General features: G+C 41.1%; 1 protein-coding gene across 1 annotated transcript in view; it reads right to left on the bottom strand.

Moving 5' to 3' along the window:
• Positions 1-14201, bottom strand: part of tub (TUB bipartite transcription factor) — a 230063-nt gene that overhangs the window by 14628 nt on the left and 201234 nt on the right. Inside the window, exon 10 of the mRNA XM_060838510.1 lies at positions 7296-7410. Coding sequence (XP_060694493.1) covers positions 7296-7410 — 115 coding nt within the window. The remainder of the gene's footprint in view (positions 1-7295; positions 7411-14201) is intronic.

The raw sequence follows: 14201 nt of genomic DNA on the forward strand, positions 1-14201 counted from the left end.
TGCTAGGATTCCTTGAGGCCATATTCAGTTAAATGGCACCTTGATGTCAAGGGGAGCCATATCCCCTACCTCTGGGGTTAAGCTTTTTGTACATATTCGGACCAAGGCTGTAATGAGTTCAGGAACTGAGTGACTCCGGTGGAAGTTAAACTGAGCAGTGGTAAGCAGGTCATTCCTTTGCCATTTGATAGCACTGGTGATGACCCCTTTCATCAATTTTCTGATTATTGAGGGTACACCGAGAGTGTGATAATTGGCAGGGTCGGATTTTTTTGTGGACAGGACATATCTGAGCAATTTTCTAAATTTTCAGGTTGATGCCAGTGTTGTAGTTGCACTGAGCAGCTTGGCTTGGGAGTAGCTGGGTATGGAACATGCCTTATACACTATTGTTTTATTGTTGTCAAGGGTAATAGCCTTTGCATCTTTCAGTGCAATCAGCCATTTCTTGATATGACATGCGGAGAATCAAATTGGCTGAGGACTGGTATCTATGGTGCTAGGGACTTCAGGAGGACACTAAGGTGGATCAGCCACCAGGCCCTTATGGCTAAAAGTGTCTTTTGCATTGTGCTGGGCTTCTCTTTGTTGAGAATGATGTTCTTAGTGGACCCTCTAACTACTGTTAGTTGTATCATTATCTACAACAATTCCTGACTAGATCTAATAGGACTATGGGGTTAGTTCTGATCTGTTGGTTGCTAGATCACTTATTTGCTGCTTTCGGGACTTGACATGCAAGTATTCCTGTGTTGTGGCTTCACCCAGGTTGACCTCTCATTTTTGGGTATGCCTGACTGCTCCTGGCATTCCCTCTTCAACTATTCAGTGAATCAAATTGCCCATAGTGTTAAGTGCATTAGTCATGGGTACCTACAGGATAGGGGAATGGGTCTGGGTGGGGTACTCTTCAGAGGGTCGGTATAGACTTGTTGGGTCAAATTGCCTGTTTCCATACTCTAGGAAATCTAATCTTATCAAACATCTAATCTGAACATGAAGGAAAATGTAGATGATACTGGAATGGAATGCAAAGGCATGATGGAATACAAAGCCAATACTGTAGGAGCCCCGCTAAGAATGTATGTAAGTTGTAAAACTGAACAACAGCTTGAAACAAGAGTCTCAGGTTGATCAGAGCCAAACTGGAGACATAATGGGAACATGAAATAATATCTGCAGAGCATAGATAGCCCTTTTTATTGATACAGATATGTGCTATAAGTGCTAAGATATTCAATGACAAGTGAACTGTAAAAATATTGTGAAGCAATGTAATAATTAAGTGTATAAATTATTATGCAGATGTGTTTTGGAGAGAGACTTCGCTGCACTTTTATCAAGTACGTTTCCCAGTGTATGATTGCAAAATAAAGTCTGTAGTTGCTGAACTCAACACTTGAAATGGCTGTCAAACCAACATGTCGGGGATATCGTTTGTAAGGTATGGTTAAATGATCATGAGGCTCTTGCTTGACTAGTCTGTGAGATAGCTCTCCCAGTTTTAGCTTAAGCCCCCAGTTGTTAGTAAGAAGGACTTTGCAAGGTTGACAAGGCTGGTTTTTTTCAATGTTGGATGGTCAGTCCCGTTTCATTACTTTGTTTAGACTTTCTGTAGCAATTTTTGATAGCGGCAAGCTAGGTTAGGCCATTTCAGAGGGTGGTTAAGAGTCAACCACATTATTATATGTCTGGAATCACAGAAAGGCTATACTTCCTTTCTTTTTATGACACTTGGCAATAGTCATCAATGAACTCTTTTATATTTACAGATTTTTAAAACTGAATTCAATGTCACCATCTCCTATAGCGGGATTCAAACCTGTAGCCCCAGAATGTTAACCGATTACTCGTCCAGTGACATTATCACCATATTATTACCTCTCTATATATAAGAAACACATATTACAAGATATAACACAGTTTAAATTATGTAAAACTATAGTCCTCATGTTCCAAGTATCACTGTCAGATTGCCATTCCACTTGAAAATTTCCTCAACATGACGCTGCTTTGCATTTCTTCTGGATTTTATGAGCCCAGTTTTCCAGATTAGAGTGGGAAAGGCCAGAAATGCATCTCTTAGTGACACTGGCTGCTGTCTGGCAAGTCTAAATCTGCAGCTTGGATGTTTGTGAATGGGTAGATGGGAAGGTGGGTTGGTGACTGTGGTAAGTGGGTATGTGGCTGACATGGGAGAGGGGTCTAAATGTTTCGGTGGGAAAGTGGGTTAATGAGTTGACATGCAGTGAGATTAGTGATTTGATATAATTTGGTTTGATTTGTTATTGTCACATGCAACTAGGTACTCTGAAAAGTTTTGTTTTGTGTGTAGTACAGGCAGATCATAACATACAAAGATCATCAGGTAATCGAACAGAGTGAGGAATAAAAAGTTACAGCTGCAAAGAAGATGCACAAAAACCAAAGTTAAAAATCACACAACACCAGGTTATAGTCCAACAGGTTTATTTAGACAACCCCACCTGTTAAGGGAGCAGTGCTCTGAAAGCTAGTGCTTCTGAATAAACCTGTTGAACTATAACCTGGTGTTGTGTGATTTTTAACTGTGTACATGCCAACCCAACACTGGCACCTCCAAATCACAAAAATCAAGGTCAATATTAGATTTGAAAATTGAGAAGTCCATTCAGAAATCTAATAACAGCAGGGAAGAAGCTGTGCTTGAGCCTGTTGATGCGTGTTTTTAAGCTTTCGTACCTTTGCCTGATGGAAGAGGTTGGAAGAACCTATAATTGAGGTAGGAGGAGTCTTTGATGATGTTGGCTGCCTTCCTGAGGCAGTGAGAAGTGTAGATGGAGTTAATGGATGAGAGGTTGGCTTGGGTGATGGATTGGGCTGTGTTCACAACTCTCTGTAGCTTCTTATGGTCTTGGGCAGAGGATTGTCAAATCAGGAATAGTCAGGTCTGGTTGGGGAAGTCAGAGGATCAGAGGATATTTGTCAAATTGTCAGTGGGGTGGTGGAAGCATAGCCAGATTAGGTCAAGAGGGAAGTTGGCTTGGGGGTTAAGCACTCTGTTGGATATTTTGGGCATAATGATTAGATTGGGAGGGGGTGGATTAGTGCCAATTGAATTGGGTCACAGGCAAGGTCAGGTAGTGGAGAACAGTTAAGAAGTCATGGCTTTATTTGTGAGGTTTAGGGACAGGAGTTAGTCATGGGGTCAATGTGAGTGACTGTGGTGTCAGTTCTGCAGTTGCCCAGGAATTAGATGTGGATTTAATCTGTCTAGCCTTTCCTGGGTTAACTTTCCAGGCAAGTACATTTAAACTAAGGCCCTGGCACATGCTCAGAGACACAGGCTTTCATGGAGGAGCATGGGAAGCTTCAGAAAATAAACTTCCTGGGGGAATTCACATAGGTCAACTTGTCAGGACTTCTGCAGGTTCCCAGCAATCGAGACAGCGAAAGGTTTGCTCAAAGATTTTATGTAGAATTTACACAATCAATAATTATTATGTAAAATGACCTAGATTAATTTTACTTGCTCATACACAGTTTTGTAATAGGCACACAGATGCACAAATTTATAAAACTGTCACTTAAACAGAATGAGAAAAATAATATGAAAGCTTCTGAAAGACAAGAATCTAGATAGGTAATATACATATAAATATATAGTCATGAAATATGGATGTAAATCAATAGACTTTGACCTTTCACTTCCAGTGTAGAAATCTGGATGCCTGTTTATATCATTCCATAAAGAGTTCATTCAAGTTTTTTGTCAGCTATTCTCCCCCTCCATTATCGTTAATCAACTCCCCTAAATGTAACCATTTTAGGCTATTATCCAGTATTTCTACTGGTTGCACCAGCTCCATTCCAATCTCTTTTTCAGTGCCATCACTCAAACCCTCTCTTTGCATTTTCCAGTTCTTCAGGTTTCCAACAAAGTACTCCACATGAGTTAATGCTTTCTCTCTTCTACATAGGAGCCACTCATTGATACAAAAACAATAATAATACCATTAGAAATGTGATTAGACCCAATGAGCCTTTGTTTATTTGTACCCTGTTCTGAGTACATTCTGAATCTGAAGTGGGTTCAATTATTATAAATTTGTGCACAATCCATATACTCTCCTCTTGAGGTCACGTTAATTTGTGGATGAAATTTAACTCTCAATGTGAAAGATTGAGAGTTCTCTTTCATAAAAACATAACTAAAAGTTTATATTTAAAAATGGCTATATCATAGCTGGTGGTGATTGTGAAGGAATTGCTAGCTCTCCCATCACAACTTCATTAATTATTTGGAACGATTAACTTCCTGAACACTGAACAAAAGGCTATGGCAATCTGTGATTTGCCTACTAGCACTCCTGTATAATCTGACCTAGCTCTTCTATTAGCAGAATCAAATTTGTCAGAAATCTGTCCTTGCTTCAGTTGTCTGTTGTTAAAAAAACAGAGTTTTGCAGCTCAGAAGGAAGCCAATTTGCCTCTGGTGTTACTGCTGGTTCTTTGCTGTAACAGTCCAGAATTAGTCCCGTTGCCCTGCTGTGTCTCAATACCTCTCCACCTTCTGCTGTTCGAAATTCTTAACCAATTTTGCGATTAGAAGTTGTGACGGATTGATCTCTGGCAATGTATTTTGTGATCCAAATTATTTCCTGGTTAAATACATTTCTCCTAATCTAGCTTTCCCCTCACTATCTTAGCAGCTATTTTAAATTGATGATTCTTCAGACATTCTTTCATATTCATTATTTGAACCATTAATCATTTCAAAACACTTGCCTGTCTCCTTTTAGAATAATAAGCTCTGGTGAAAAGAGTCCCAGTTTCTCAAGTCCCTTCCTGTAAATAGGGTATCACAGTCCAGGCATCACCTATTCCATATTCCATCTGTATCTCAAATATCTCCTTTTAAGTACCACATACAAAACAGCACCTAGTACCCTGACTGTGGCCTGATAAATACTTTGTGTAAATTGATAATTATTACTGTACTCTTGCAATCTATAAAGAGCACTCAATCTTTATAATGACTACACATAGCTGTATTCATATTGTTGAAAATTGTGCATTTTAATCGCAAGATCAATTTTTCACAGCTTTCAAGCAATTCCATTAAATGTCAATGTCTACTTATTTTTCTTCACACTTCTCCATCTTAAATTGCAATTTCCATCTGTCTCCCATTCCATTTACACCCTTGTTAAGATCTTTCAATCTAACAGCTTTTCAAATTCCCCCACCTTTGTGTCAATAGCAATTTCTCAATCAGGCTTCCTATAACCAAGTTCTAATCATCGCGCCCCCCCACCCCGTCCATCTCTCTCCCTCTCTCACTCTCTCTCACTCTCTCTCTGTCTCTCTCAAATATATATATTAGGGACTCTGCACCAAGGACCAGACCACATCTTTCCCAACTTCTAAACTTTGAGCAATGTCCATTTATCTTTTTTTCTAGAATCGTTGGAAACAGGCCCTTCGGCCCATCAAGTCCAGACAGATTCTCTGAAGAGTAAACCACCCAAACGTATTCTTGTACCCTATTACTCTACATTTATCCCTGACTAATGGACCTGACCTACACATTTCTGAACACCATGGGCAATTTAGCACAGCCAATTCATCTAACCTGCATATCTTTGATTTGTGGGAGGAAACCCACGTAGACAAGGGGAGAATGTGGAAACCTCACAAAGGCAGTCGCCCGAAGCTGGAACTGAACCCCGGTCCCTGGCGCTGTGAGGCAACAGTACTAACCACTGAGCCACCATCCTCTCTATTACTGCTTCAAACTAACATCAAGCAAAGAAAGGCATCTCAGGAGCAGGAAAATCAATGTTTTGGGCAAAAGCCCTTCCTGATGAAGGGCTTTGGCCTGAAAGGTCGATTTTCCTGCTCCTCGGATGCTGCCGGACCTCTGTGCTTTTCCAGCACCATTCTGATCTAGACTTTGGTTTCCAGCATCTGCAGTGCTCACTTTTGCCTAACATTAAGTAAAGGCAAGGAAGTGTTAAATTTAACTCAATTCAAAATGGAACATGTTGTCAAATTCATACTTCACTGAGATAAAACAATGGCCAAACTTTTGCAGAGCTTCAAGGAGAATACTGGGAGGTGGTGGAGACATCAAATCATAGGCTGGTGAGCTCGTAGAATCATAGAACATACAGTACAAGAGGAGCCCTTCGGCTCATCGACTCTGAACCAATAAAAACTACTCTAAATCCACACTCGTCCCACTTACATCACCTTCCTGCTACTGCTGACATTTTACTAGTTGCAATAAGGTAGTGGATACATTTCTCATACTCTTGTCAGCTAAGGTCCTTCATTGCCCAATAAAGAGTCGTTTTGGGCATCTTCACACCCTCACTCACATTTTGCCAGTGCAGATCAAGTACATTGCCATATGGGAGAATTCTAGCTATAACTGAGCAAGACCTTGAAGGCTTAAGGAAATGGGACCCTCCTGATTGGACACCTTCTTCACCTTTGGTGCTCTGGGCCAGTTGCAGTCCTAGTGATGGCTAAATCTCCTGGTGGCAATGCTGAGACTGAAAATTTTCCAGCAGCTCAATGGATTGATACATCCCTCCTTAAAAGGGCAGAATCCCCGGCAGCTGGCATTGAACCACCTTAAGATCATAAAACCTAACTGTAGCTTCCGTGATGAGGCAAGGTATGAAAGCCCCTGATTTCCTGGCAAATGGGAGGGGCCACTGGCATCTTGTAAAACCCCAGATAATTTTCCCTTGGAAAGAAGAAAATCCTCTTTACGTTGACCATTTCTTCAGCTTTAAGGTTACCCAGGCTTAAGTGCTTGAAATAACAGGGAGATGGATGAATAGAAAAACAGCACTGTAGCAGAATAATAGAACCAGGGACACAATTTCACAATGAGGGGCAAATCGCTTCAGGTTGAGGTGGGGAGAATTTTCTATCCTCAGAGGGTTTTGAATCTTTGGAATTCTTTATGCCAGAGGACTGTTCAAGCTCACTTATAATGTATCTTTAAAGTTTAGATGGACAGCCTTCTAATTACCAGTGACGTAAAGGAAGATGGGGATAGGGTGGTATAGAAGTGAATGATCAGCCATGATCTTCTTGAATGGCAGAGCAGGAAGAATGGCCTGCATGCCTATGCTCCCTATGAATTAATATATTCTGTGGTGTGATCTTTCATTCCTGTTTGGATACAATCATGATTCTACCAGAGAAATACGTTTTCAGGCAGATAGTTTATATCAGAGCATGTTAATGATAATAATTGTGGAGTAATTACAAGCATGCTGCTGTAATGAAATACTCACGTAGCAAACAGCTGCCAACTCTTGCCGCAAGTTACTTGCATCTAGGCTTGAACTTCCTTTTTCTGGATTCACTCCATTATCATAGACTGTAAACTTGGTGCCCATTAGATTTGATCTGCAATGCAAATGGTTGGCAAGTTTCTTAATGGATTTATCTCAGATTCATGTGTGTTATCCTCAACTGGACAGAGTACTTGCCCTCACAGTGTAAACTGTACAGCCAGAGGCATAATTTCCATGTGTGTTTTCCAGTAGCAAAGTGCTGAATAGAACTTGTTCAGATTAACAGGGGGTTCTTCACCCAATATGTTTCTGAGTTCAACCAGAGTCGTATGGATTGATGAAATGGTGAGGTGAATTTGATCATGAATATTCATTGCTGGGTTGACAATGGGACCCCAAGATAACTTACTAAGGGTCTGCTGCACAGGGCCACCATCCAATTAAGGTTATGGCCCACCTCTTGGGCTGGCTGCCTGAATCAGTGCTCCAAGGGTTCAGGGAACTCAGCGGCCCCATGGATAGAGGTGGGCATTGCTGAGACAGCAGAAGAAAGACACAGCCACCTTATTGTTTAGCACCTGTAAAGGATGAGGCCTTCTGTTTTCCAATGAACCAGGCCCAGGCAGAGGGGGGGTGGCAGGGTGTGGAATAGTGAACGCTTGTGCAACGCTAGAGCTTCAGACACTGCCAGTGGAGATCCTTCCATCAGCAATGGCTCGGCCTGAAAGAAATGCCCTTTCTCTAGGAGCTCACTGGAAGGTTGCCAAGGTTTGCCAAGTGGCCTCCCCATCAGTGGGGGGGCTTGACACAACTCAGGTAAAATATCAGCGGTGTCAGAAAGTGACCACTAATTGGCTAATTGAGTGAATTAATTGGCTGCCTGTCTCATTTCTGACAATACACAGAGATTGTAGGAACATGTCGAACTCCTCTCCCAACAATATCCCACCACCCTCTTAGCACCAAAACCCCCACCAAACCCCCAGCCTACCCCAGCACCAATTTCAATTTCTGGTAAGTTCTAAATATCATGTGACTGAAAAGCTAAACGTATCTATAACTAATGTTTTTATTTGAAGTAAAGCATGTAAAATAGTTACGTTTGTCTTTTAAATAAGATCTTAAATAAGTCGATTGAAATGCCTGGCCTTCATATTAAGAGGACACCTGCCTGAATATCCAAGAAACAAGACATTTTCTTAGTACAGTCAATACTATCTGATCCATCCTTGTTCAAAAACAATGAGAGTGAAGAACAGAGAGATCCAATCTGGGCAGAAACCTTGCGGGGCACAGGGATTGGGGAACAATGAGATACCCAATTTCCTGATCCCTATTTGACCAAATTTCATGAAGGCAATTCCTTGTTTCCTGGTTTGCATTTAAGAACTTCTGGACAACCAAATATCAAGCAAGTAGCAACCCTCCTGGTCATGTAAATACCTCCTGACATTTGTGGGTTGACACAGGCAAAATGATAACTCTAAAATTCCATCAGCAAAGATTCTAGCAATTGTGCCAGAATCTCAATTGCTGATTTGATCTGCAGTTTCTGAGATGTTCACCATTCTCAGGACAGCACTGAGCTCACATGGGCTGTCAGGTAGAAATATTTTTTGACTGTTTGGTCCCTCTCTGATCTTACAAAGCAGTGCAGTTGTCTGTACCTTTGTAGGGATAAGGATGATGAAAGTGAGGACTGCAGATGCTGGAGATTAGAGTCGAGAGTGTGGTGCTAGAAAAGCACAGCAGGTCAGGCAGCATCCGAGGGGCAGTAGAATCGACGTTTCGGACAAAAAAGCTGCGGTCAAAAAGCAAAATAGTTTGGCTATTTGAGATGACAGGGCAATCCTATTTCAAAATCAGCTGATGCAGTAAGCTATGTTAAGGTGAAAAACAGAAAAGCAGTTATGAAATTGCAGTGGAGACAGAAAGAGGGTCAATCAACAGTTAAAGAAAACTGTTACTGATGGATCAAGGAATAAGGAAGGGGAAAACATGTCCTGAACGAAAGCCTGAATGTCGGATGTGCAGTAAGATGGGCCACTTCAGACTACATGTTGTAACAAGAAGCCTGTTCACAAAGCCAGGCCTGCAAAGATGGCAAGAGCCATGATGTAGATGATGTCAATGACATTAGGGAGCCTTTACTTAGAGAACAAAATCGAAGATGCTGGAATGCTCAGATCTGATTGAAAAAAAAGCAAGAGGTGCTTTAAGTTAGACAGATGAGAGCTTTCATTTCTTTCCAATGACAGAGAGCGCACCTCCATGTAGTGGACAGTTTGCCCATCTATGACAAGAGAGCTGTCTTTCTGAAAGTTTAGAGACTTGAAGAACCACATCAACTTCACCAGGGAGCTTTGGGCATCACAAAAGGTTGAGTTAGAACAAGATAGGCTATTTGGTGGCCAAATTTCTCAAGATCTTTGGAAGAAATGACATCCAGCTGCCTTACTTGTGCTATTCATCATTATGAGGAAAGAAAATTGTTGATGTTATCTTCATTTCCATCATAAGCATCAGAATGTCTTGGGACGGATATCTTCAAACACACAAGGAAGATCACCTGGATGATAGTCGACACCTGGCCCAGATGGATAGAAGACAAGAAATAGCAAGGTCACATTTCTGAAACATTAATGACATCAGTGAAGGAGATGTTAGCAACACATGGAATCCGAGATCATGTAGCATCAAACAGTAGATTGTGGTTCACTAATGAATACTTTTAAAGACTCCACAACATTGTATGGAATTATTCATACAGCTCACTAACATATCCTCAAGCCAATGGTGAAAGATGTATGTATGCAATGAACGCTTTGCTAGAGGAAACAAAAAGACACCAAACTTGCACTCTTGAGCTGTCAAAATGGTCTAGCACCATATGAGAATAAGACTGAGGGCTCGTCTCTTTACTCCCCCTAAAATACTCACACCACATTTAGGTGGCAATGACTTGTAAAAGTGAGAGAGAAAGAAGACAAATATTGTTCCAGCGAGATGAAGAACAATTAAAGTTGACATAATGAATGTAATCTGCTAGACCTCCAGCCTGGAGAGCTAGTTTGGATTTGAGTTCCATCTCACTCTGGATAAGTGGATGAACATCATAACATCACAACATCTATGATCCTATCACATGCAAACAGATAATAGCATGATAACACACAAAAGATACATGCACTTCCTGTTCAATCCAAGTGGTCATCTGATAAAGAAAAAGTGTGACTTGGGGCAGTATTGGAATTAAGATTGGGAGAGAGGGAGGAGGCTGATTGTGAGGAAAGCTGGGAAGGGGTCAACAATAGTCTTTGGTCCTACAAAACATACAGGAGCAGCACTTTGCACCTTTTGATTTCCCATTCAAGAAAATAATCTTTACAAAGAAAAATATTTTGGCGATAGCCACCCAAGGTCCAGTTAAGATCTACTAGCCAGGCTACATGTAGGCCATATTTTGAGTGTAATTTTGCATTGGAGATTTCAATTAAACATAAGACGTGAGCCAAGACACCTCTTTGTCTACCTTTATCACTATCCTGCAGCGAAGAGCTATGAAATTCCTAGCTCTTTATCTCTTATTCATCAGGCTGGATTAACGATTTCATTAAATCTTCATAAAATATTTTAACAGCTACTAAAATAGTAATGGTAAATTAATGGTGCTTATTCTTAACTTGTTTTATGTACCAAATTTTAAGTTTTGAGTTTTGGTTAAGAGATGATAAATGAGACATTGTTTTACTTCCTGCTATAGTTAATGATCTGATCAAGGCTCTTACAACAAACATCAGATTTACTACAAAGAAAGCAGCATCTGTTTAATTCCCTTTGGGAATGTATTTTAAACGCACATTTTGAGTGAGTTGCCATCAGTGTATAGAATTGCATTTGTGTGAGGTCACAGATCAATGGGTCTGTGAGTAAGAACACAGACTGAATACAGATAATCATGAGAAAAACTAAGTGGCAATAAAGACAGAATCTCCTGGAGGTTAAACATAATTGAGGGTCAGGAACCAAAAGTAAAAATCATTTTTGGGTCCTATCCCAGTGGTGTCTAATATCTGCACAGTACCATGATCTTATTGGAGACTGCCAATGAACAGGCTGTTTTCACATTCACCCTCCAAGTAAAGATGGAGAGTGATTTACTGACTAAACAGGCACAATGAAAGACTGCAGCAATGGCTGGCTGACAGGCATTCTCACCAGGAATGAAGAATACTTTTGAGGGAGATGATCATTGGAAGGGAACAGGCAGGAAACAGGTGTTGAGACTAAAATCAGATGAACCATGATATAACAGAATGACAAAGGCAGCCTGAGGAGTTGTATATTCTCTTCCTGCTTCTATTCCTCATATTCTTATGAGGGCTATACAAACGGAAGCCCTCCTGAATGGCTGGAGAACATTTAAAAGATAGCCTGGTCATGGCCAATAATGGTGACCTCAGTATCAGTCTTGTGGTTCTGCTACTGGGGTTTGAGACAAGGTTCTGATGGCCATCTGATATGCTGCTACGGGGCCACTTCCAAGAGGCTCTTGGGCCCGTGGACTCACTCAAAGGCCAGTCTGATACTGGGAAATTTTCAACATCAGATAATGGTCCTCCATTGGAACCGTGGTTTGATGCTAATCTCAATACTCCAAGACCTAGGTCTTGGCCCCGCCCTCTGCAACTGGAAGCTCAACTTCCTGACCCACAGACCACAATCAATGAAGATAGACAACAGCATTCTCCACTATAATCCTCAACACTGCTTCCCCACAAGAATGCATTCTCAGCCCCCTACTGCACTCCCTGTACACCCATGGCTATGTAGCCAAATTCTGAACAAATGCCATCTACATGTTTGCTGATGGTAAACTGGATATCAAACAATGAAACGTCAGAATACAGGGCCACCAAGATAGAACGCTTGGTGGCGCAGTGCAATGATAACAATCTCTCTCTCAATGTCAGCAAAACAAAAGAGTTCATCATTGACTTCAAGAAAACAGGAGGAGGACATGCCCCTAACTACATCAACAGAGCTGAAGTGAAGAGGGTCAAGGGCATCAAATTCATTAGAGTGATGATAACAGACAACCTGTCCTGGACTTGCACGTGGATGCGACGGTCATGAAGGCACAACAATGCCTCTTCTTCTTCAGGTGATTTAGGAAATTCGGCATGTCCATAAGGACCCTCACCAACTTCCACAGATGCACCACAGAAAGCATTCTACCTAGATGCATAGCAGCCTGGTCTGGCAACTGCTCAGCTCAGGATCATAAGAAATTACAGAAAGTTGTATGCACAGCCCAGACCACCACAGAAGCCAATCTTCCATCCATGGAGTCCATTTACACTTCTTGTTGCCACAGAAAGGTTGCCAACATCATCAAAGACCCCTCCCACCCCAGTAAAGCTCTCTTCCCAACCTCTTCTGTTAGGCAGAAGATACAGGAGCTTGACCATATACACCAACAGGTTGAAGAACAGCTTCTTCCCTGCTGTTATTAGACTGCTGAATGGACCTCTCTAACTTGAAATAATATTGCTCTTGCTAACATATATTGTTTTGTGCCCCTCCTGTGCTTGCATACCCCGCTCTGTCGAAGCACCCTTTGATCTGTATCTCCTTGTTTGCTATGATCTGCCTGTACTGCTCGCAAAACAAAGTTTTTCACTGTATTTAAGTACATGTGACTATAATAAATCAAATCAAATGGATTAATTGCCAATCCCTGCACAGCAGCTGCTGATTCCCACAGAAACTTGTCCCAAGACAGGCTAGTTTCAGTGAATTAATATGGGATTTTCCAATCTCCTCCCAGTTTCCCTGACACTAGATGACCAGGGAATCTTGGTTCAAGATAGATATAAGTAAACTGAGAAAAGAAACAAATTGCAAACTATTACAGAAAATGATCTAAGAACAGAAACTGCCCCGTACATATTTAAAAGGGTGTAATGTCTACCATTGTTAGTATATAGTTTATTGCAATACTATTTTAATTTAACTTTAATCTATATCAAAACATTCAGATTTTGAACATTAGAAAATGATTCTTGCAAAAATGCATTTGTTTTCTTCAATGTTATTGCATCTGTCTTGGTTTCAAGCTCCTGTATCAAGTTGGGTACCATTATTGAGTTGAACTGATGTAGCCTCCAGTTTTCTCAGTTTGGCTCAATGTTAAATTGCACAGTGATTGCCCACGTACATTCTCTTTGAACGCTCAATGGATTCAATAAGAAGTGAGCTCAGTTTTAATGATTTCATGTCACAAACTGTTTATATGCCCAGTGTCAGTGTGCTTCTCTGTTTACTGCCTGCAGCATGAAAAGTGCGTTGGTCTATTTTTGAACCTGGAAAGGAGTGCAGTCATATTGATAGTCACTGCAGGAGAGTTACATGTAGCACAAAAGTCAGGTCCTGGAGTCGATAACACCCTGGGTATCAGTGATAGCTTCTTCAATGTCATGTCTTGTGGTGAGGATTCATCCTGTTTGTATCAGCAACACTGAACCAACTCTTTCCTTTGCTCTTTACAAAAAAAGATTTCCTTGCTGGGCAACGTTCAATAGAAGTTCTAATCTAAGGGACCTTAAAAGATGCATTACTTTATCTCACTGCATGTAGCATTCAATAAAGGCCAGGATGTGAGGACATTGTTGTTGATTTTAGGCAGTATTGTAATATTTGCTTTTAAATGGTCTTTCTTTCTGTTTATAGTAAGATCAGCACTGTCCCCATGACTTGTCTGGACTTGTCCTACCTGCCTATCTCCTTTTCCACCTATCCACTCCACCCTCTCCTCCCTGACCTGTCACTTTCATCCCCTCACCCACTCACCTATTGTACTCTATGCTGCTTTCTCCCCACCCACACCCTCCTCTAGCTTAT

Source organism: Hemiscyllium ocellatum, chromosome 18 (genome assembly GCF_020745735.1).
Source record: "Hemiscyllium ocellatum isolate sHemOce1 chromosome 18, sHemOce1.pat.X.cur, whole genome shotgun sequence".
Lineage (NCBI taxonomy): Eukaryota > Metazoa > Chordata > Chondrichthyes > Orectolobiformes > Hemiscylliidae > Hemiscyllium > Hemiscyllium ocellatum.